The 22,801-nt window shown below is 49.6% G+C and overlaps 1 protein-coding gene across 3 annotated transcripts; it reads right to left on the bottom strand.

The window, feature by feature from the left end:
- Positions 1–649: 649 nt before the first annotated feature.
- MFSD4A (major facilitator superfamily domain containing 4A) lies at positions 650–21,564 on the bottom strand. 3 transcript variants are annotated; one of them, XM_013942777.2, is made up of 10 exons: positions 21,335–21,564; positions 14,976–15,174; positions 14,587–14,826; positions 8,505–8,673; positions 6,649–6,764; positions 5,417–5,590; positions 3,286–3,433; positions 2,913–2,983; positions 2,575–2,695; positions 650–1,882 (listed from the first exon to the last, which is right to left on the bottom strand). In XM_013942777.2, the coding sequence occupies exons 1-10, from the start codon at positions 21,562–21,564 to the stop codon at positions 1,818–1,820; spliced, it is 1,533 nt and encodes a 510-aa protein (XP_013798231.2). In that variant the 3' UTR covers positions 650–1,817. The 3 variants fall into 3 exon arrangements, with proteins under 3 accessions (XP_013798231.2, XP_067166654.1, XP_013798232.2); XM_067310553.1 differs by having other exon boundaries at positions 2,575–2,597; XM_013942778.2 differs by lacking the exons at positions 650–1,882; positions 2,913–2,983 and having other exon boundaries at positions 2,608–2,695.
- Between the last annotated feature and the right edge of the window lie 1,237 nt (positions 21,565–22,801).

Below are 22,801 nucleotides of genomic sequence, written 5' to 3'. Positions count from 1 at the left end.
TTTGGTGAGTAGCTCCACTCTACAGAATGATGATGGTAAAATGGAGATTTGCATTATCAAGCACACTTTTAACAGAAGAGAAACTCTGTTCTGGCAATCGCATTTAGGCAGGTCTTGTCAATCTTGCAAGGATACAAGACTTTTATATACAGCTGCCATCCTCTGTACTGACATATATGTAATCTCTCTCTGAGTAGACTTCTTTCAGAATAAACTTCTTCATTTTATGGTTTCATGCTAACTTCCTCGGTACAGGAGGAGACAGTGCTCTCATAGGGCTCTATTAAAGACAGATTTTATTTTCTGCTGCAAATGGCCTTTTCAACACCACTCTTCTCATCCCAGCCATCTCAAGCGGAATAACAGTGGCATCCTGTGGTGCTAGAGAAGAATTACAGCTCATACTGCACTGGATGTGAGGTAGGAGCGCTACTGAAGTGCATTTAGGAGAAAGCCCCTAAACTCAGTTGCATTTAACATTTTCTCCCTGCTTTGGCCTAATCTGTGCTCGGCTTTAGGCGTACAAAGTCAGTTCAACAAGTCAACTCTTATGAAAGGAATTCTACAGAAGAAGCCTATGGCTGCTTGTGAAGGTGTTTTATGGAAGGTAAGAAAAATGGACATTCTAAAAACACTTTAAATTAAACAGCTGTCATAATGATTCAGTCTGAATTTGAGAGCCAGAACTATTTGTTTGAGGTAGTAGCTGATAATCCTGGGCCAGAAAGGGCTTAAGTTACCCAAGTCCAGTCATGCTGAAATCTAGCAATCAATCACCTTTAATTAAACACTGCTTTATATACACACATACATATGTACATCACATACAGCAGTTAAAGCAAAAATACATGTCCAATCACTCACTGAAGAAATAGATGTATGTAGCTTTACGCTCTTCTAAAGCCAGTCCTTTCTTCGTAGCTTGCAATAGGTCATGCGTGGGTTATAAAAGAGTACCTTACAGAAGGCACCAGTTATAATAAAAGTATTGCACAGATTAAGCAGCTGGAGGCTGGCTCCCCAATACTTCTGTTTAAGCTTCGATTGGAAGCTAGAAATAAAACTGCCCTATAAAACACTGCAATGTAGCAGCTAAACTAATGACTTAAAGCAAAACAAACCATCACAATTCATTGTTGACTCTAAAAGCTAATGATTTTAATAATCAAGAGGCCCTAGCATGCTGAGTAAGACACTGTCTTAGTGAACGTCTGATGCTGTGTAATATACAAGAATTATCAATTGTGCAAATATCGATAGATCCTGCTACCACTGTGCACTTGGTGGTTTCTGAGAGTAGTGTAATTTTCCCCTTTGGAAATACACGTGGAGATTACATATATACTCCAGTGTTGCACAAAAATGAATTCAAAACCAGTACTGTTCTGTAAATTGTAAAGGCTCCTGTACTTTACAGACCGAAAGAAAAAATTTTCATTGACTCTAAGCCAGGAGAGAGTCAAAATCTAATAAATGGAACATAGACCTCCCCCCCACCCTGGCCTCTTCTCTGATTTGGTATGAAAGTTCACTTACAACAGTAATTGTTTTCCATCATACCTGCCATATCATAGCCTTTTGGATACAGGGCCATTCTGCTGTTTCCAGTCTTCTTAGTGGTACATGTGACACGGGCAACTTGTGCTTATCTTCACATGGTGTTTTAGGGCATTTTCTTGATTCTGACTTACTCCAATCTAATGTGCTTTTGATTGCAGAGAACTTGCTTGATTCAGTCATAACATGTGAAATCATCCTTAATACTAATGCTTAATTGTGTGTTGTTTTATTGCTTGTCTAGGGCTTGGCCACTTGTTTTAGCGCTGATAAAGTCCAGTGTCATCCATTACTGCTGGCTTGTCAGGCGAGGCAGCATCCATATCTGCAAAATTGACATTAGATACTTATCTGAATGTACTGATTCTGTTGTGCTTTAAATGCATGTGCTCTCTTAAAAGGGGATGTTGCTGCTCTATCACCTGCACTAGCTTATCTGCTTCATCAGCTATGGGAGAAAGGCCTCCGTTTCCAGCTCCCCTAACCTGGACAAGCTATTTGACTGTCAGGCAGTGCTCCTTTCGTAAAAGGTGCTTATAAAAGCAACTTAGTGTATAGAGACTGAGGCAATAGGTAAGAGAGATCCTTTGTCAGTGATGCTTTTCTCAGGAGCCCGACAGCTGCCTTGGAGGGAAGACCCAACAGCTTCCTGGATTTTAGCCAGGCCTAGGGAAGCTTGCAGAATCCTGTACCAGCAGGACTTAACGCCCTCTTCCTAGCTGTGCAGTAGCACAGTAGTGCTTTCACAGCCAGCATCCTATTTGGTTTATGGCTCTTCTGTGGTCCACAGAACATTCCTAGTTTTCCCTTGCTTCTGCAACAGAAAAGAAAGCAAACCCAGAGCTGTGGCTGCCAAGGCTTTGTGGGCAAGTCAAAGCAGGAAGAGGGGACAGGAAGCAGAAGTAAAATAAACATTTCCTTGCATTTTGCTGAAGTGCTGCACCCTGGTTATGTATTGATGCATATGGCACTCTTCCTCTCATTATAAAGCAGGGCTGAATGCTGGCGCTTTCTTACCTGATGAGGGCTTGGGGTACATCCTGTGGAAAAATAAGAGGAAGGCGTAGAAGGTAAAGGCCAAGCCTCCAAAGATCATCCCACAGACCAGGAAACTGTAGCTGCCCTGATCATGTATGATCTGCAGTTAGAAGAGGAAAAAAAAAAGAGGGGACATGTCTTCATAGCACTCAAATACTTAATTAGCTTTTGGTAACATTAGTAACAGCTTTACTGTTTGGTAGGTAGCTCAAGGGTAGCCCACTGCTCTTTCCCAGCAGCCATCCAAATAAGGACTAAGATATCTACTTGCACATTCCAGTCTGGTTTTGGCATGCCTCGACTTTGTCTACACTTACCGACCCCACCAGTAACTGTAGTACCATCTCTCCAATTCCAGCTCCGGTCACTAACACAGTTGTGGCACAACCTGCGAAGAAAACACTGTGAGTGATGTTGATAGGGAACAAATAATACAGCAGCAGGATCAGGCTGTAGAGCCATGAAAGAGCAGTTTAAAAAAAGCCACCTCCACAGCATTTACAAATACTTAATGGATGTTCCTATCTAGCGCTGAAAAAGAAAAATTGTCTTCTGAAGTACATCTTGTTGTCTTTCTAGGTATCTCTGAACGGGGAAGGGGACTCGCTAGGTATAACGGATATCTGAGCTCCAGTCCCGAACATCTGCCTGCTTTCAAAGTCAGCCAGGTGTGCCCACATCCCTGCTTACCCTTGTACTGCAGGATGTCCTCAGTATAGGCAAGCATGCTGGGGAAGGTACTGCTGAGAAACAGACCCAGACATGCTGTCCCCACAAACAAGAAGACAACGCTGTAGGAGAAGATCAAGAGCAGGAGGAAGGTTACAAGGACTCCAACCTGTAAAAAACATAACCAGAGTCAGTAGGAAGGTAAAATGCTGAGTTGCAATAGACTCAAGTTTGTTTTTTTAAATAAAAAGGAGTCTGGAAAAGAAAATAAGCTATGCTGAAAAAGTGATCACAATCTCTGAAAAACTGAAATAACTAGCTAAAGCAAATTATCTACCTTAACAGTATAGGATTTGGTCCTCTTTCTAACAGGACTTAAAGTAACTATATATTTATTATGTCTCAATTTGATTAGGTAGACACTTAAGATCATAACCAGAAAAATATTTTTCAGCTTTTAAATAAAACAATACTGCCACTTCTGTAGTATTTAGATGTCTCAATCATGAGCAACTCTTATTCAACAGGCTAAAGAATTTACTCACTTTCAATACCCATTCAGAACCCTACAACATATGAGGAGTAAAGCTAAAGAGCCAACAAAATTTAAACAAACTTGCTATTACTTGTGTTAAAGCAAACCAGAGGGAGAGCAAAAACATTCAAGATAAACTGTTAGCAATGGCACAGAGAGTCAGCAGAGGGAGCTCATGCTGTCTGTAATACCAGTCCAAGTTATTTTTCTTAATTGTTTAGGCTCTGATTATGGGTGCGTGCATTTACACACACAGCAATTTGGATTCTAAAAAATAAAAAAAAAAATTAAAACTAAAGTTTAATATAATGCTAAAGTTACCGACAAGAATTGATATAGCTTATTACATGTAACAGTACTAACTAGCAACTTAGGTTTCATTGTTTAATGATCAGTGTTTAATGGTCAAGCGACTTTTTGTCCTTGGATGATACTCCTGTTGCCATTAAGGGAAGTGAGAAGACTTCCATTCAGGGTTGGAGGCTCTTTCCTCTTCTCCCCAAATATTAGCAGCAGCTAAAACAACAAGGAGCCTTGTCCTCAGGTTTGTTAGCAGAGCAATTGTGCAGTTCAGACTAGCGATTCAGCCAGTAGTCCGCATCAAGGAGATGCACGGCACTACTCTTCATATCAGATACCTAAGATAGATCTGCTAGTGTTGAGCTTTCCCTGCTCCCTTGAAGATAGTCACTATGTTCTGAAACAGAAGGTAGTGAGAACGGGTAGTAGAATTCTTATTTAAAATAATAATCCCATTTCACTTGGCTCTAAAAATAGAACTTAGATACCAACAGTTAAAGTGACTGGCACAAGGTGCCAAGCAGGCTGCCTCTCCTGTGTCCCTTTTGCAGAAGACATTGGGACATTTTGAAGATTTAGGCAAATGTGAACTGTCCTGTTTTCTCCCACCTTGTTATATTCTTGGCCTTGCAATATAAACTGTGGAACTTATTGTTAACAAAATAACTTCTGGTTTTAAATAAATTGTAAATTAACTGCCTTCTCACTTGGTTCTTTTCGTCTTTTCTGTGAGAAGCGTAAATGTGAACAATTCCCTCCATATTGTCTGTTACATCCTTATAAGAAAGATGCATATGTCCTTTCAGGATTCCTTCCCCTTTCTTCAAGTTAATGTGTTTTATTAATTTAAGGAGCCTAACATCACATTGATTTTTTTGACAGCTGCTGCATGCTAAGCAGAGAATATACTGAGCTATCTATCTATCTTCCCTTTCTCACGGCCAACATGGGCATTAATTTCCCTGTGGTTGCCAGAAAGAATACTGTACAAAGTAAATAAATAAAGTTGGCAGGCACGCTGCTAGGTACTTTCAGGATTCTAACATTCGATACCTGAGGAGCAAGCTCAGAAGAGCAGCACCATCAAGTCCTCTTAGCCACCTCCTGCATCAGGGTCAGCTGCAATCCTGTAGAGGCAGTGACGGAGTGGAGGACTAAGGCTGCTCACCCTGAATGACTTGCTTATCACTGTCTGCCTGGTGCAACAGCTATCCTGGGTATTGTAGGAGAACAGCTGCCCCTTCGCACATCAAAGCCAAAGCTAGACAGTATCTTGGAGGCAAGCAGTAGAAGGACATGGTAAAAAAATAGCCTTACCACATTGATGAAGACCATAGTTGCAGGCTTCATTCGGTAGGACACAGGGATGGAGATGAGCCTTCCCAGTGTGATGAATCCCCAGAAGAGACTGGGCAGGTAGCCGGCGACTTTGTGTACTACAGAGAGAGGCTCTTCCACTGCATAGCTGTAAATGAAGCCCGAGTACTCTCCCTGCAGGGAAGACAAAACAGCATGTCACATTGATTTGATGACTTACTTACTGGCTTTGCAACTTTACCTTCCACCTGTCCTTCACATATCTGCAGTATTGCTGGAGAGCCCACTTACGGATTTGCAGCCTAATCTAGATGATCCCTATTCCCAGGAGTTTGCAGCTGGAGACAAGCTTCCACCAGAAGTGGAACATAGGACATAAGCACTCCTAGAGGGCAAGACTAACAGCAGCATTAGGTAAAATGCATGCAAAGTGCTTAGCTTAAAAAAAATCCTTTTTTCCCCCCAAGGGCCTGTCTTGTCCTTTTGGAATTGCATATGCTTAAAACATACCACATTAAGAACCTAGAGTCAGTCATCCTTGGAGATGGAGGCCCTGGAAAGTTCCAGTATCTGACAGTTGCTTTGTACCCCACTGTACTTTCCAGACCCTATTTAATGCTCCCATAAGACTCTGCAGTATTTTACCGTGAGGGGGGCTGACACAAAAATGCTGAGAGAAAAGGAACAGCAATCACAGACAGCCCATTCCAAGAGTGAGCCTTCCTCATCAGGACAGAAGGCCTACAGACACTGAATCCAGTGTGCCTGCACTGTTTTGGGGCCACAACAGAGAGACTGCACCATCCCAGTACATGCCTATCTTGGATTTTGCGGGCTCAGGAGAACCATCAAACCACTTCTTATGAAACAAAATGAAGCTTTTCTCGCCTCCTGGCCAAAGTGAGAAAGGAGGAGTCCTCTGCTGCGTACAAGTAGACAACATCACAACTCCAGCTCTAAACTGGCTAGGTTAGTAGCAGTAGCCATCTAGCTGCAACAACACAGAGCCTAGGAGAAGCCACAAATCCCTCCCAAGAAGCAGAGCAAATATCAGCAAGGCTACGATTAGCTTTGAACGAACTAACTTGGGAACCAGACTAACACAGGCAGACCCTCAGGTCCAGCACACAGAAGATGTGGTTGGCTCTGGGTTTAGTCTATTACGAGTGATTTGGAGGGAAGAAATCTATACAGCTTTGCTCAGACAAGATCCCTCGACCAGCTGAACTCACCACAATCCCATCAGTCATGAAGAGAACAAGAGCCCCAGTGATGTGGACTGCGAAGTAGGTGTAAGAAGCCCCTCTGAAGTTTTTGCTTTGGCAGCAGCTAAATAAGTCATCATGACCTGGTGAAAAACAATGCAAAGCAAACTTAGCTGGAACGTCCCCCTGTGGCTGGTTGGTTGCCAGGCCGCGGTGGGGATTTGTTTTGCACTCAGCTGCAGGACAGATTCGTGGAGGACTGCGAACAACGCCGAACACTGCTAACTGCTAGCACAATGTCTTTCTATACCTACCTATAGGCTTTGAGAAGGAAGAAGGGTATGCATACAGGGGCTACTGTCCACAGACTGGGATCCTAGCTCACCAGGAAATTTGCTGCTTTTCTTACAGTAGCTGTTTGTGCTCCTCTTCCCTTTTAGGAGCTCCATGTTGCTGGCCCTGCTCTCACAGTGAAAAGAAACAAGCCCATTCAACCATAGCACTCATGCTCCGAGCCCCCTCAGACGAGGCACCGTACAACCAAACAGGAGAGTCCGGCCCAGGGCAGCTCACATTCCTCAGCTAAACAATATTTAACCGAACAAGCCAACTCTGGGAAGGAGGGCAGTAAACACACAGCTAGCCTCCTCTGAATCAACCACTGAGAATGACAGCTTCCAAAGTCAGCTGGGGTCAGGACCCCAGGAATTCCCAACTATCCCGTCCTTGTGCTATACCACACCACTTAGCAGTTACACTCCAAGGAGTGCAAAAGACCAGAGTTAAGGTAACAGTGCTTGGAGTCCTGTGCAGGTGAGATGATTGCTCCTCACAGGGATGCAACACGGCACAGGCAAAGATGAAATTCTTGCTACTTCTGTGGGGGAGGAGGGGTTTTGCCAGCACAGGTATGTCTGTTAAAGATCACACTAGTCAGTCATGTAGTCTTCCTGCTTCTCTAAGGATTCTCAACCACATTTAAGAGGACGATGGAGATATCAAGAACACCAAGCTCCAATAGGTTGTATGAAATTAGGCAGCTGGGCTGAGAAAGGAACCATCAGTGCCTCAGCTAAGGGCAATGCTATTAGAGGAGCAAAACCTTATTAGACATGAGAGAACCCACACTGTTAGGTGCACTTATGAATCCTTCTCTGCAGCACCTCACCACATCTCTAACTGCCTCTACCTTCAGGTGTTCCCTGAAATTTTATTTCGTTGTTCAGGTAAAGTCACCTCTTCTTTAATAACACTACACTCTCCTTTGATAACTCTAGAATGTAAATACTTCCAAGATTCACTATTTAGCCTAAGAATACACTCCGTTAAGTTTCTAAAAGAACCAGTTACTGTTGTCTGCAAAACAGGGTGTAGTCACAAGTTTAAGAGCAAACTATTGCTGGAGTTTAACTTTTCAGCTCAAGTAAGGATACTGTTATTACTCCTGTCAGATTTATAAAAATCAGCTTACTGCAGAATGCTTGCAACTTTTAAATTGAATGGAGAAGCCAGCTCAAAACTTGACCAAAAACCAGAAGGAAAAAAAGGGCACAGCTTTCACACATGCTTAAGTAACTTAGGAGCCAAGGTTTAATTTTGGAGCAGCCTGGAGCAAACCAGCCTTGGATCCTAATGACAGGATACTAACTTCTGTTCATGGGTTTATGGTCCCATCAAATTCAAGGGTAATTGGGCACAAAAGTGCCTGTTTGGGTACTCCCAAATTACATTCATTTGTGTGATTTGGAGAGCCTCCTCCTTAGACAAGAGGCAATGGATCTCACTTGCTAAACTCAATGGAGAAACTCAGAAATACAGCTTTTTCTCCCCCTGCTCACTCCCCTTCCTCCAAAAACCAGTTCTTGTAAGTGCCTCAAGCTCACCTCTTGCCACTTGGGGTCTCTGCACAGTGGTGGAAAGATCGTCCTTCTCAGCAGGCCGTGTTTCCATCGCCAGCTCGTCTGCAGACAGCAGTGGGTGACTGCTGCTGTTGAAGCACGGTACCATCCGTTCTTTGTAGAGCAGGAAAAACACCGCGATGGGGACTGGCAGCTGGGGAGAAACAGAGAGGGGCAGGTAAACATGACATAGGTCTTGCACAAAACACTCCCGTCCCCCAGCAGCAAGCCCCTTTCAGGAAGCTGCACGGGGCACCTGCGACATACCTATCTGCGGTTAATTATCCTCCGTCCCGGAACAGCCTCACGCTGCCCTTATGGCTGAGAAAGGGCAGAGGCTGGCAATGGGTAAGGAACCAGCCCACTGCAGGAGCATGTGAGGCTCCTTAGGAGACTAGTACAAGAAGCAGCACACCAAGAACAAGATTCCCGATCCCGGGTGCTGCTGGGGTGTCTCCTGCAATCCCTGTCGGGGTGCCTAGTACGCCCAGCATCTCCTCCAGCAGGGCTGCGCTACGTTTCCCAGGAGGGTCCTGGTACCATTCACGCGTGTTGGACACTGGAACAGAAGGCACCTAAATACAAACCTCACGAAGCACCAACCTGCCCTTCACAAACAAAGTATTTGTGCTTCCGAGCATTTGGCCACTTCTGGCCAAAGAATAAAATGATAATAAAAAAAATAATGTAGCTTTTGCCCAAAGAAGTTAGAACAACTTTGATGGGATACCTCTGGTTGAAATTCTTTGTGAAGGAAGAGCAAGCTGCTCTAAGACCCACTTTGCCCATCTCTAGCCGTCAGCAGAGGCTCCTCAGCCCCCACGTCCAGGGTGGCCACGGCTCTGGCTGAGGCGCAGACTCGCAGCGCACGACCGTCCCCTCTGCAGCACGATTTCCTGCAGTCAGCGCTTTCTGCCTGGTGCTAGCGCGCACAGAGAGGAAACGCAGGAACCTGGACTTGTACCTGCCTGGTGGATCTGTCATACGGTAGCCACAGTGCCAGGTCTCCCCCCGGCACAGCGCTTCCTCGCTGCAGTGTGCCAGGGGATGAGCCTACATCCTGCTCACTCCCACGACTTGGTGGTGCCTCCAAACCCAGAGGGACTCGCTCTTTTTTTGGAGAGAAAATAGAGGGAAGTAAATGAAGTTGGGTCTGCCCCTCGCCAACCCTCCCTTCTCCCTCCCTCTGCAACCAAGGGGTGTTTATTCTCCAACAGGCTGCGGGATAAAGCCAGGATATCCATAAGCAAGAGCTCACTCTCCAGCTGCTGAGCTCTTGTTTTCTACACGTCTGTGAGCAAGTGTGAGCTCTAGCTCCAAATTTCCTGCCTTTTGCTGGCTCGTGGCATTATTTAAATGTATGGAGAATTCCCCCCCTGCCTTCCCCCCCCCCCCGCCTCTCTTGACTGCATTCATTTATGAGGACTCCATTGTTCTGGGAACAATGGGAATAGGAACAGTTAGTTCAGTCCCATGGAAGAAAAATGCATTTGCTTGATAGTTCTAATCCTTCCGGAGGTCAGGACCAGATTTTATTCTTCCAAACTGCAGATTTTGCAGAAAAACCCACACAGAGGGACTGACCATGCAGATAACTGCTGCGGCCCTTCCAGCCTTAAGGAGCACACAGTGCCTGGGCAGAAAAGGGCCACAAACCTGGCCTTCCCGATTTCCAGTCACACTGGAGGCAAGCCGCTGGTCTCTGGACCACAGGTCTTCCTCTCTAAAGCGAGCGGGTCCCCTTTCACTTTATCCAGAGCGTGCTGTCTTGAAGGGAGGCAGTACCTCCGCTGCACAAGGTGTACCTTTTCTATCGAAGGATTCAGGAAAGTAGGGAAAACCAAAGGAGCAAGATCAAGGGAAAGCAGCTTCCCAGGGCTCCAGCCCCTTCATCCTAAACCAGTTCTGTGTCCTGCACACCAGCCCGTTGGCAAAAAGCCTGGGGGAAAGTCATCCATGACCGTCAGGCACATGGGAGAGGCCAGCCATAAATCCAGGGTGCGCACAGGGGCCGGAGCGCCCGCGAAAGCAGTTCGGTTGTTACACGGGCAGGTGGAAAGGAGCAAACAGAGTCGAAGGCAGGAGCTCCGCCAGGGCACGTTTCACAAAGCCGAGGGCCAAATCCATCGCGGAGGCGCAGCCTACCTCGGCTCCAGGGCGAGGAGCGCTCGAGGACGGGCCCTTGCGCCTCCCGGGTGAGCGCAGCTGCTGCTGCCGCCGAGCGGCCGGCCAGGCGCCGAGCTCCTCTCCCCATCTGCCGTTTCCACGTGCCCCAGCCGGAGAGGTCAAGCAGCGATGACGAGCCTCGCTGGCTCCCGGAGGCGCTCCACGTGCCAAGACACACAGGGGAAGGGCCACCGTGTTTATGACAGGAACTTGCTACTCGGCTCCTACGAGCAGCTTTGGTTTTCTTGGGCGGACGCGTCGGCTGCCTGGGCCGCTTGGCACCGAGGCGAGCGAGCTCTCTGCAGAGCTATCAAAGCTTCCCACCCCGCGGGGAGCTAGAACCAGAGAAGAGCAGCAGATACAGCCCCTAAAATAAGGACACTGGCCCTCAAAGCACCTCCCTTCCCTGCAGGGCCGAGGATGTCCCCCCCCCCCCCCCCATAGCACGGCACACACCAAGCTAAACATCCGCAACCGCTGTCTCGACTCGGATCCAGCCCTACCCTTGAACAGGGTATTCAGTGCTATAAGCCCTTGCTCAGGGGTTGTTTTCCCAGGAACCCTTTTGGGCAGAAGGGCTTTCTTTAGTCAAGGGGCAGAGGGTCATCTCGGCATCATGCCGGGAGCCTGCGCGGGGGGGAAGAGCAAGACGAGCAGCAAGAGCCCCTTGCTTGCACGCGCAGATCCAGCTCGGTTCGCTGAATCACGGAGACGTTTAACGTCCTCCCCTCGGCCTCGCAGCCTTTAACTGTTATTCTAAACTCAACAAGATGCCGCATCACGCAGTTAAGCGTGGATGTAATTCTAGGATTCTTCCCTCCAGCTTCTATTTCAGTCGCTCCCCCTAGGAACACAGGATTGTTCCCTCCTATTGTATCCAGGCTACTTTTAAGCAACCTAAGCACAATGGAGTGTCCCGCACTTCCCGTGGGAAACCACCTTCCGGACAAACACATCCCTCTCTGAGGAACATTTTCCTGATTTCCAGCCCCTTGGAAAGGGCTGGATGATGAAATTTCCGTTCTGTGGGAAACTGAATTTTAAAATGTGTTTTTGTTCCAAATCTGGATGAAAAGCCAAAATTTTCTCTTAGAATGAAAAATTTTGACTGGGAGTCATCCAAGCACTTCATTTTGATAATGTTGAACCATTTAATTTCACTAAAGCAAAAACATTTTGCTTCAATAACACTGAAACAACATTCTATTAGCTTTACACATTGCATTTATGCCAAAGTAAAACTGAGACATTTCAACTTTAAACAAAGCAACAAAATTGAAATGAATCATTTCGTCTCTGTCTTGTCAAAATACACACATTTCTGAAAACTTGGGATGGAATTGTGTTTTGTATTTTTCTGACTTAAAAAAAAAAAAAAAAAAAAGTTGATGGTCCTGACTTCCATTTCTCCATCTTACTCATTTCATCCACTTCCCTGGGGTTTTACATACCAATTACCTTCTCCTTTCTCTGATGTTTACACCTAAAAGAATGGCCATTTCTGGAGCAAAACTATGCTCAAATCTGGAGCCAGTGGGTTGGGTTATTTAGTTTAAACAAGGAATCAAGTCAAGTCATTGGGAAAGATGTCAAGGGCTCCACTTTGGCCAGGAGTCACACTCGAGAGCCGCGCACGCAGCGTATGTCCTGCTCCCCAGCTCCTCTCGTGTTTGCTACCTAACCCTCATTGCACAAAAAGCATCGTATTCCTAATGCCCAGGGACTCCCTGCTCTACTTCTGGTGTTCGTACTCGCTTCACACATGCAAACAACAACACCGACTCACATGCAAACAGCACTTAAGCCTGCAGCCTGCACATCAGCTTTTGGGCCCTGGGTCCCATCCTGCCCCCATGGGCGGCAGCAGCAGCAAGACCTCCAGGGGATTTTGCTAGGAACAGAAAGGGGTCTGACAGCCACCCTCTCATCTCAGTGCTCCAGGTATCAGACATTAAACACTGCTTCTAAAACTAAAACAGTTTGCTCAGGGTTGACTGGTAATATAGATAACACTCTGGTATAATTAAAAGCACATTTCCCACAGCATAAGCGGACTCAGAGGTAATTAAAGCTGGCTTCTCCTCCCAGGCAGAGCGCATCCTTTCCAGTGCTTCTGCAGAGAAACTCATCATGACATCTGCCCACCTATTTAGGCTGCCCGTTCTCCTCGCATCAGTGAGCTGTGCAGGCCTCGGTCTAATGAAAGCCACCGGGTAGGAGGCACCGGGGTGTGTTTTAGTTAATCAGCAAACAGACCAAGAGAGCACAAAGAAATCTGCTCCCTTTGCCTAGTGCAGACTAAGTGGTGGAAGGTCAAGGGCTGCTTGTTGGTCTAGGACACGGAGAAGGAGCACCATCAGAAAATACATTTTAGTAGGAGGAAAATGGCTAAACTTACACAGCTACAGGCAGTGACAGACCATTCTGGGAGCTTCTAAAAACTCTCCTTATGGCTGATAAGGAAAACAAAAAAAGAAAGAAACACTAATGAACTACACTTAACTGAATCCACTGTCTACAGGTGTGCCTTGAGATCTTTTGATGAATAGCACCTTTTGATTGCAGAGTGTTATTTCTCTCAAAAAACATATCCGCGAGCCACGATAAGTGACCTGTCCAAAGTCATGCAAGGCGATAGCTGAAAAATCTGGAAAAACAGCAAGGCTTCCTGTAGTCCCACTGGATGAGTCAAGCACAAGTTCCTCTCTCTAGGCCACTCCAGCCTCGTGGGGCTGCTGGGACAAGGTCAAGTTCAGCCCGTCTCGCACGCTGCTATGGGTTTCAGTAGCGGCGCTCCAGTGCTCAAAACGCAGCTCGCTGCAGAGCTACCCTCGGCATCAATCCAGGCACGACCGGCACCGCTCAGCAGGGCTGATACTCGCTGCAGCAATATGCCCTGCTCTTATCACTCCACATCTACACGGACGATTACACACACGCTCACAGGGCTCCTGCCGCTGGGAAACGACAGCGGCAGCTCAGCTAGCACCACTGCAGATGAACTGGGGACAGGCATGAAGATGGCCACAGTCCAGCAAGGCTGTGTAAGGAACAAGCCAGGATGGCATTTGGAGGGTAACCTGGGGCTAAAGAACAGGGCTTTCTTTCCAGAGGATCTTGTTCTCATACCTTCTTCCCAAGACTCAGTGCAGTGCCCACATCATGTCGCTGGCGTGTTGGTACTCACACAGGAGAGCCTCACGGACTCGGCCACCAACACGCCTCCCACGGCACCTTCCAGGCTCAACACCTGAGCCATAACCTCAGCACAGCACTGAGCAAAACCAGCAGGACCAACCATTCCCTGCCTCACACCGTGCCCTAGGCCTGCAGGCAATAGTGCAGTAACTCAGTGTATCAATAGACATTTTCCTATGAATAAAGAGGAAGCAATTCCTCCTCCTGCCAAGTCTTTTCCAAGCCACCAAGCTCCTCCCCAGACTGACCGCAGAGGAAGACTCTGTGACTCCGGGTGTAATTAACTGGTGTAACTCCTGGCTACAGGGATGCTGGAGGTAGGCTGAAGGTCTGAACAGTTTCCAAAGAGATCAGACAAATTCCCAAAGGACAGTACACCAGCCACTATCACACCTGACAGTGCAAGTACCATTGTCTCAGGAGGTCCCAGAATGGCACAGCGCCATGAGCTGGGCAGAACCGCACTACAGGCACATGTCCTGCTCTCCCTGACAGGCTCCTGCCACTGGTCACTGCTGGAAACCGGACACTTGGCAAAATAAACCTTTGTTTTCGACCAGCACAACCGTTCTCATGCCTCCCCCTGTTGCTGGGAATACCTAACAAGTACCAACACATCCCCAAACACCAAAAGGGTCTGCAAAGCCAAGAAGCAGGGAGGGGTCCCAGCAGCAGCTTGGACTGCTCTGGCTGCAGCACTTACATTGATGAGGGCCATGATCCAGAAGGCGTAGGAAACGTGCGTGACCACCATGCCTTTCATCGGCAGGTCGTAATGAGACAGGTTGCCCGGATGGTGTGGGACCAGGGACTTGCGGATGTGCGGGAGGTTGCTGGAGGCATTGGCTGTGGCGTTTGAGAGGATGCAGTTGGTGTCCGAGAGGAAGGGGTCAGCTATCAGCGGGCTTAGCAGCGCCCCAAAGCCCACAAAGAAATGAAGCGCCTGCAAGAGATGAGACAGACAAGTACAGAGGTGGGATTTACTGCTCTTCTCTGCAGGGAAACTGTTCAAGCCCCTCACTCCTGTGGCCTCCTCTTCCTCAGAGGAGAAAGCAGCAGCACAGCCAAGGGAGATGCAGGCTCCATGCTCACCTGCAGGAAGATGGCTGAGTCCTTCTGGTAGATCTTCACTAGCTGCATGTTGGAGATGGTGTCGATGCAACCCATGGCCAGTCCTGCCACAGCCATAACCACAGCCAGTACCACCACATTGTGGCACAGAGGGATGATGGCAAAGACCAGGGAGATTGCCAGTGACGAGGCGAAGAGCGCAAACAAGGACTGAGCCAACCTGAGATAGGGAAAAGAGGAAAGACAGGACAGACTTACCACCATGAGAGCAGCATCTGTGATGCAGCTCTGCCTTGCATTTTCAGCCACGGGTCAATCTATAGCATATACATTAGCAGGAGATATACCCAGAGGCCGTAACTCCCACTAACGCTGCTCCAGCGCGTGCTCTTGCTGACAATACGAGGTAGATGCTGTGCACCTTGCTCCCCTCTGTGCATCAACATTGCAGCTGTAGTCAGCCTAGGGCGCTGCCACCTCCAGCTTGGAGAACGATGCCTCCAACAGGCGGATCTTCACCCAGCTTTAGTGGAGAAGAGTACTCATCTCTTTAAACCCTTCCTGCATGTTTCAGGGCAGAGGAAACCACTGCAAGCGCCTGGTCTGATAGTCAGAGAACCTTCCCTTGCTAACTGGACAGATCTGGGAATGGAGAGGGACATGGGCAGATGGAAGGGAGGCCACTTCACAGCTTTTGAACAGCTCCAGAGCATTTCTCATGCCAGGGCTGTATTGCACGGCCAGGGAGAGCTGCTGGGAAATCCCAGTTTCTGGCAAGGAGAGGCAGCTGGAACTGCTGGTGTCCACATCCCTGTGTCACCCAGGGACCCGCCTGCACACCCAGCTCAGCCCTCTCCCGCCTTGCATGACAGGGAGCCGTGGCACTCTGGCAGCATTAACCCTTCCTCTAACACGACAGAGCAGGCCGCAGGGCTGGTGCCATTCCCGGTGCAGACGGCCACTTCCCTACCCTCGCGGTCCATCCGGGGAGCCCAAGGGACACTCGTGGCGAAGGTAAGCAAGCGCATTACATCACGGGCCTGGCAGCAGCGCAGCCAGGCCTGCCTGGCTGGCCACGAGCTGAGCTGGGAGGCTGCTCTCCGTGCGAGCAGAGCTAGCCAGCTCGCTGGAGAACGGAGCCCAGGCTGGCACTGCGCTGCTTGGAAGCTGCCAAGTCTAGAGGCAGGAAGGAAGGAAGGAAACAGAGACCAGACAGCAAAGCACTGAAATGATTGAGACTAGCAGAAAGATGGGACTATAAAGTCACAGCAGAGAATAAGTAGCACAGACACGTCCCCTCCCAACCCAGGGCTCCCAATCCCTGGTAGAGCCTTCAAGGCCCATTGCAACACCCACCAGCTTATGGTGAGTTGCTAATTAGCAATTGGGGTCCACTGTTGGGGGATGCCAACACGGCAGTCTGTCCGCAGTAGAGGACTGGTAACACACAGGTACATCCCTAACATTAAATATGCAACCAGCAAGCAAAACTCCTGTGACTCACTCCTGCAGGCTGCCTGCATGCCGTGTCTGCTGCACGCTCTGCCTAAAGAGGTAGGACAGGGCTACCAGGATGCCCAAGCTGGAGCTGCAGCGGAGAGCCACCGAGGCTGCAGGGCACCACGCTACCAGCCCTCCTGCCCTGACCGCTCGCCCAGAACGGCCTGGCCTTGGGCACGTCACTTTGTTTCTGCATGGCCCTCATTCATCTGCAAACCAAGAGTAATTTGGCCTTCCACATCCTGCTCGTTGCTTACACTGCACTTCAACAGCCCTGGGGAGAAAAATGGACCAAGGGCACATTTCCTTTATTCTCCTGCCTGGTGGCACAAACTTGGCTGTCCCAGAGTCTTGGTTTGCTTTCATCTCCAAGCTCAGCTTCATTCCCCAGTCAAGCCAGTACATGTTGGAGGAGCCAGTGTTTTGCAAAGCAGTAACTACCAATCTTCCCCGACAGTAAAACAGGGTTCCACTGTGGGATCTCTAGGGGAGAGGGGGAGCAAAGCAAGATGCATGCAGTCATGGAAGGAAAAACAACCAGCAAATGAAAGAGAAGCAGCTTCAAGCCCGGAGAGACAAGGCAGCATCCTCCAGGGTACAGCAGGAACCCAGCAGGAGAGAGAGAGACAGAGGCACCAGCAGCTGGCAAATCTGAGGCCGGGAGAGACAGCGGAAACGCACACCAAGACATCCCAGAAACACCTCTTCTCTTCTGCAGCCCTAGCAAAACAATCACAGCCCTGCTTGCGCTTGGTTAGGAAGCACGTTCATTACCAGAGTTAAACATTAATTGCTAATTATGTCATATCCTTAAAAAAGTGCTAAAAAGATCACCTCGCTCTTCCCCAGAGAGCAAAAATTTCTGCCTCTGGCCATAAGACATTAATTACACAACTGCAGCACCCTACAAACACCAGCAACCCCCAGGCAAACATCCCGGCTTGGCACACGGCCCTGCTGCCCCCTTCCCTGGCTCTGGCATTAGTGGGCACCAGGAAATCACCAGCTTGTGCCCCATCACCAAGCGGCCACTTAGCTAAGATGTTGTTGTGGGACACTGCTCAACACCCCGGGAGGCACCGGACATTCAGCTGGGGGGATCTCTTTAGAAACAACCAAGCTCTTTAAAAGCATCTTTGATGACCCCGTGACTTTCAGAGGGGTCTGAACTCATGCCCTGACGATGCAAAACCAGTGCACCCCTCAAAAGGGCTTACAACGCCATCCCGATGTTATGCCATGATCAGGCTTCTGGCAATGCTGCCCTCCTCATCCCTAACCGGTCCTCGTGTCCCGGGCTGAAGGGGCATGCAGCGCAGTGCGGCTCTGCGCAAACAGCTATCCGCTGTCCTGGCAGAGGCTTCATTTCAGCAGGGTGTGAAATGATTCCTGTAACTTCGCGGACTCCTGTTTCAGGATCACCCAGCACACGTCCTGGCTGCAACACGAGCCTAGAGGGAAGATCTGCAGCCTCCTGCCAAAAGGTGCAGCCTGATCTCTTTAATAGGATTAGGGTGGCTAACTCCATGCTGTAGTCACAGCCAGCAAAGCTTCCCCTCTCCTTCTCACACACTGGATATAAACCCACCCAGTAGGCACTTTCCAACTTTCCAATAAAGCAACAACAACAACAAAAAAAGCGGACTGGGGCACAGGCACTCAGTGACCCTGTCGCAGAGGTGTGAACAACAGTGGCACAGAGGGGGCCACAAAGGGAGAGCGCCTTTACCTACACAATGCAAGCTTAAAATCCAACAGACTCAAACGGGAAGAAAAGGGGGAAGACGAGGAAAGCAAGGAGGGAGAACGGCAGGGGGACGCAGCTGCTCAGAGCCCACCCCTGGACTTTGCAGCCCCAGGTGCTCAGGGTGGATTTTCCAAGGAGCTCACCTCCCACTTTGGTTTCTGAGTCAAGGCAGGGTTTCGAGTACTCTCAGCACTCCCACCTCAACACTGCCAGCTGGATTTCCATGTTCTTACAAGAGATGCACAACATGTCAAGCCCTCCTGAAAACCTGGTCCAGGTAATACCAGAAAACACGATTCTTCAGTGTCCTTCTGACCCCAAAAGTGCACAGGGCATCAGCTGCTCACAGTGCTGCCTTTGCTCCAGGCACCTCAACCAACACCCCAGCAGTAATAAGGCTTGAACCAGGGCATGCGTGCCTCCTAAAACCTGTTCTCGCTCATGCAAAAGAATGGATTTGTGATACCTTGTAAAAAGCCATATTCTTCTGAACCAGAGTTGTAATTACAACACAGCAAACAACAACCACGTGTTACCAGAAAGCAGCACACTTGTGTTGTAAACCTGATCTTGAGCTGAACAACATGCAGTTGCGTGGGGTGTTGATCTTCCCACAGCTCTGGGTTTGCACCTCCCAACAAGGCATGGAAGAGACCGGTTGGCAAATCCAAGTCCCCAGTGCAGAACACTGAAGGCAACAACTGCATTTCTACACAACTTGAGGAAACTCACAACAGCAAACTTTCTTCTTCCTTGAAATCCAGCAAATAGGGAATTTTGGAGCTAATTCCGACAATCCAGGCTTGTACCGAGTTACAGAAGGGAATGATGCCATCATTATGTTCTCTTCTCACAACGCTCCAAGACTCCAGCAGGGCAAAGAAGGAGCCAAGACTACGACCCAGTGTTCATTAACTTCTCTGGTGAGAGGAACTGGAGGGTTGTTTAGGTCCCACCTACCCCTTGCGCAGCAGAATCTAGTAACAGCAGTGCTTTCCCTTGGGAGTCCATCGTTCAGAGCAGACAGCTCAGAGCAGCACTTAACACTTAGGATTTTAACCTAAAGCAAATGACAAAGTCTAGGTCCTACAGACATTGGAAACTAAGCCTAGCTTATAACTAGACCCTGTCTCAGTTGGGACTGTAGGCAGGTGAGGCTTTGAGAGCCTCTACCAGAAGGTACAGCTTCCCCAAGTGGTAAAGAAGCACTGTCCAGCACTCCCAGCTCAGGGCTGGATGGCCAGGAATATTTGAATTATAAACCCGCAGGATTGCTCAGAAATAGAAATCCTTAGGAAAGAGTTCAGTCTGTCCATCTCTGAAGAGGGGATATTACCAGGAGCTCTCAGAATCTAAACAGTTAACGTTCTTATCCAAATACCTATTCGTATACCTCATTGCTCTAAGTAACCCCCACAACGACAGTGAGCTACAACTATCCAAAACACGCTGTCCTGCCTGACAGAGCTGTCGCTTCTCAGGGGGACTTTCAGACACTTGCAAAAGCCCATTACTCGGACAGGCTACGATCAACAGCCACAAGCGCATCCTGGATCTTAACAAGACAAACTTGCTCTTCTTCCCAACTTGCTGCTGCAAAGAGTTAAAAGTTTGGAGTGTCTCTGCTCACAAGAACCCAAGCTGGTTTGCACAACCGGCACCAATGACAGGCAGGAAGGTTTTGGTAGGACACCGGCAATAGAAAACAATTCTGCGTTTTCCTTCCCTGCTCCTTCAAGCATATGTGAAACAGACTGGGTGCTGGCGGAGGTAGCACCTGCTGACCCAGCAATCTCAGATCTGTGTCAGACCCAGGGCAAGGTTCCCATGTGCTGTCCCCATTCCTGTGCACCCTACCCAGCACCTCTTCTCCTGGCACAGCCTGCCTGAGCGGCTCCAGCTGCTCCGCGAAGCCTTTGGGCTCCGCATGGACCGGGGGACTGGGACAGTTCAGAGCACTGGGGCAGTAATTTAACAGGTGCTCTAATGCCGCTTCACTGCCAGACATTACTCGGTATTCTCCACGATTCACAAGACAAACACTTAACGGGCATTTTACAGAAATGAAGGGCTCAGATAAGATTCTCTCATATACACGTTAAAGGTATACATATGTATATATGACGTGTACAGGAGAGATGCACACTGAGCTAACACCTTACACCAGCGCAGGAAGAATCAGTGACAAAGTAAGTAATCAGCAGATAGTCAGCAGAACATAGCTGTTATCGCACGTCAAATCAGACGCCTATCTGGCAGCCTTTAAGGTTTAGCTTTTGCACGTTATTTATTTTAAACACATCCTGGGCAGAAGATTCGGTGCAAATCCCCACTTGGCTGCGCCCGAGCGTCTTACTGATTTGTAAAGCATGCTGCTGTCCCTGCCACGCCGCGAGGCTGAAACCCTGCCTCTGCCCTCGTCCCCCGCAGCAGCTCGGCTGCGGGAACCGCTCGCGTCTCGTGCGGAGTTTTGTTTGCCCAGACTCCCGGAGAGTATGACAATGCCTCGATTTCTGACACCGAGGTTATTAAAACAGGCTTTCAACAATATTTTTGTGTTAAACGATTAGGTTAAGGAAAATATCCTCCAGGAAGCTCTCGCTGTAACTTCACACTTAGGCTATCTCTGCCCTGAGCTCCAGGGGAGCTGGCAGCTCCTCTCCAAAGGTGCAACACTGTGCAAGCAAGGGTGGACTTGACAGCAGAGCCGGGCCGCAGAACAACTCCATCCTGCAGCTCCTGGGAAGCCTCGTGCACCTCCGAGCCGCTCAGGTGAGCAAGGGCTGCCGACCAGACAGGAGAGTATCGAACGCTCCCCTCGGGCAGGATTTTTTTCCATGCAGGCTGCCTCACTTAACACTCTGAACTCAGCCATCAAACCCGAGAAACACACACACCAACCCCCCCCCCAAAAAAAAAAAAACCAAAAAAACACCCGGAAAAAAAACGGCAAGAGAGAGAGAGGGCTGCAAAGCCAGAGGAAGGAAAGGGGGTGCCGGAACAGCCGAACCCCAATCCGGAGGCGGTCAGCAGGCACCAGGGAGGACCCGGGGCAGAAGAGGGAGGCAGGGAGCGCTCCCGGCAGGCAGAGCCCACCCCGCGGGAGGTGCGATGAGTTTGCCAGTCGCCTTACGTCCTCTTGAAGACCCCTCCGAGGCAGCTGCCGAGCAGCAGGCAGAACTGCTGGGAGAAGAAGACCCAGGTGATCTGGGAGAGCGAGCTCTGGGTCTGGCAGCGCAGGTCCAGCAGCGTGGGCCCCAGGAAGGCGATGCAGAGGCCGAAGCTGAAGAAGACGCTCCAGTAGGTGAGGGTGGGCTGCAGGTTCCTCTGGAACCGCGCCGACACCCGCTCGTCCCACCACATCCTCGGGCGGCGGCTCCGGGGGAGCCCGCGGCGATGCGGCTCCCGCGCCGCCCGGCTCCGCTGCCCCGGCCCGGCCCGGCCCCCTCCCGCCGCCGCCGCCGCCGCCGCCGCCCCGCTCCTCCTTTGCAGGATGTGGCTCCGCGGCCCGCGGCGCCGCGCCGGGCGCTGGCTCCGCCTCCGGGACCGGGGGCCGCCGCCGCCTCCCGGGGCCGGGGCCGGGCGGAGCAGCGCGGGGCTCCCCGGAGCCTCCCCGGCTTCGGGCAGCCCCGTGTCGGTTCGTCTTTGCAGCGCCCGCGAGGAACCGCTTGTGCATCCCCTCCCCCCCCCCCCAAAGCTGGGGGCGACCCTAGCTGTGACCCCCCCCCCCCACTCGCCGCAGCGGGGCGAGCCTCGCAACAGCCACCACGCTAACCTAAGGCCGCTGTAGCGGGAAGGAGCAAACCCGGCTGAACACAAAACGCCGAGCAAAGCAGCCCAGCGATCCCCTTTCTCTGCTACTGACAGTCTGTGCAGGCTCTGTACCAGTAAATAAGCGCAACTGTTCCAGACAAATGCAATTAAAGTTGTCTCTGCCCCTCTAACGGACACGAAGCATCAGATGACTTGGTGTGTGTCTTTTAAAGCCAGAGCGGCTGATGCTTACGCAAAAGGTCTCCTCTAGAGGATGGATTTATAAATATTTCACCTACTTTAGGGAAAGGCTGGCAATTTTTAGAACACTCTTTCCAGGCAAACCAGAATTGCTGGAGTTCAGCCATGACGGAGGGCCAGCTCCAGGCCTGCACGTTGGGTACCTTTCATGCCAGGGGACCCCACACATATACTCACATGTCCCATGCCCCATGCCTCTGGAATGCTGCTCCAAAGCCTGCAGGTGCTCATTTCCACCTTGACATAGTTTAATGTTTAGCTAACCCAAATTGCATCTGGGTCTCTGCTCACAGCATCAGCAGGAGCCTTCCCTGAGCGAGGTGGGGAGGATCTCGCCCCCCTCTCCCCCAGGCAAAGTGAACAAAGTGACCGTCTGTGGACAGTTGCAGTAGGTTTCTGCTCAGTACAGAACCAGGTGGGAAACGAAGCCCTGATTGCGCATTTGCTGAAAGGAGAACACCTGTGGTTGCAGCAAACCTGCACCTGAAACCATTAAGCAATCAAAGAAACAGCTCAGCTGCCTGGAGGGATAAAGCAATGCTGTTACGCTGTTTTACAGATAGGGAAACTGAGGGCTGGAAAGGAA

Source organism: Apteryx mantelli, chromosome 25 (assembly GCF_036417845.1).
Source record: "Apteryx mantelli isolate bAptMan1 chromosome 25, bAptMan1.hap1, whole genome shotgun sequence".
NCBI lineage: Eukaryota > Metazoa > Chordata > Aves > Apterygiformes > Apterygidae > Apteryx > Apteryx mantelli.
Note: the sequence above shows the minus strand (reverse complement) of the source record. Positions and strands in the feature narration are given on the sequence as shown.

What these genes read in the sequence shown, in the direction of transcription:
- MFSD4A (XM_013942777.2), bottom strand. Translation starts at nt 21,564, where the DNA reads ATGTGGTGGGACGAGCGGGTGTCGGCGCGGTTCCAGAGGAACCTGCAG. An exon ending in GGATCATGGCCCTCATCAAT is followed by an intron (nt 8,674 to 14,586) that starts GTAAGTGCTGCA and finishes GTTTCTCCCCAG; the next exon opens with CTGCCAGTCCCCATCGCGGT. An exon ending in TACAGTTACTGGTGGGGTCG is followed by an intron (nt 2,696 to 2,912) that starts GTAAGTGTAGAC and finishes TTCTAACTGCAG; the next exon opens with ATCATACATGATCAGGGCAG.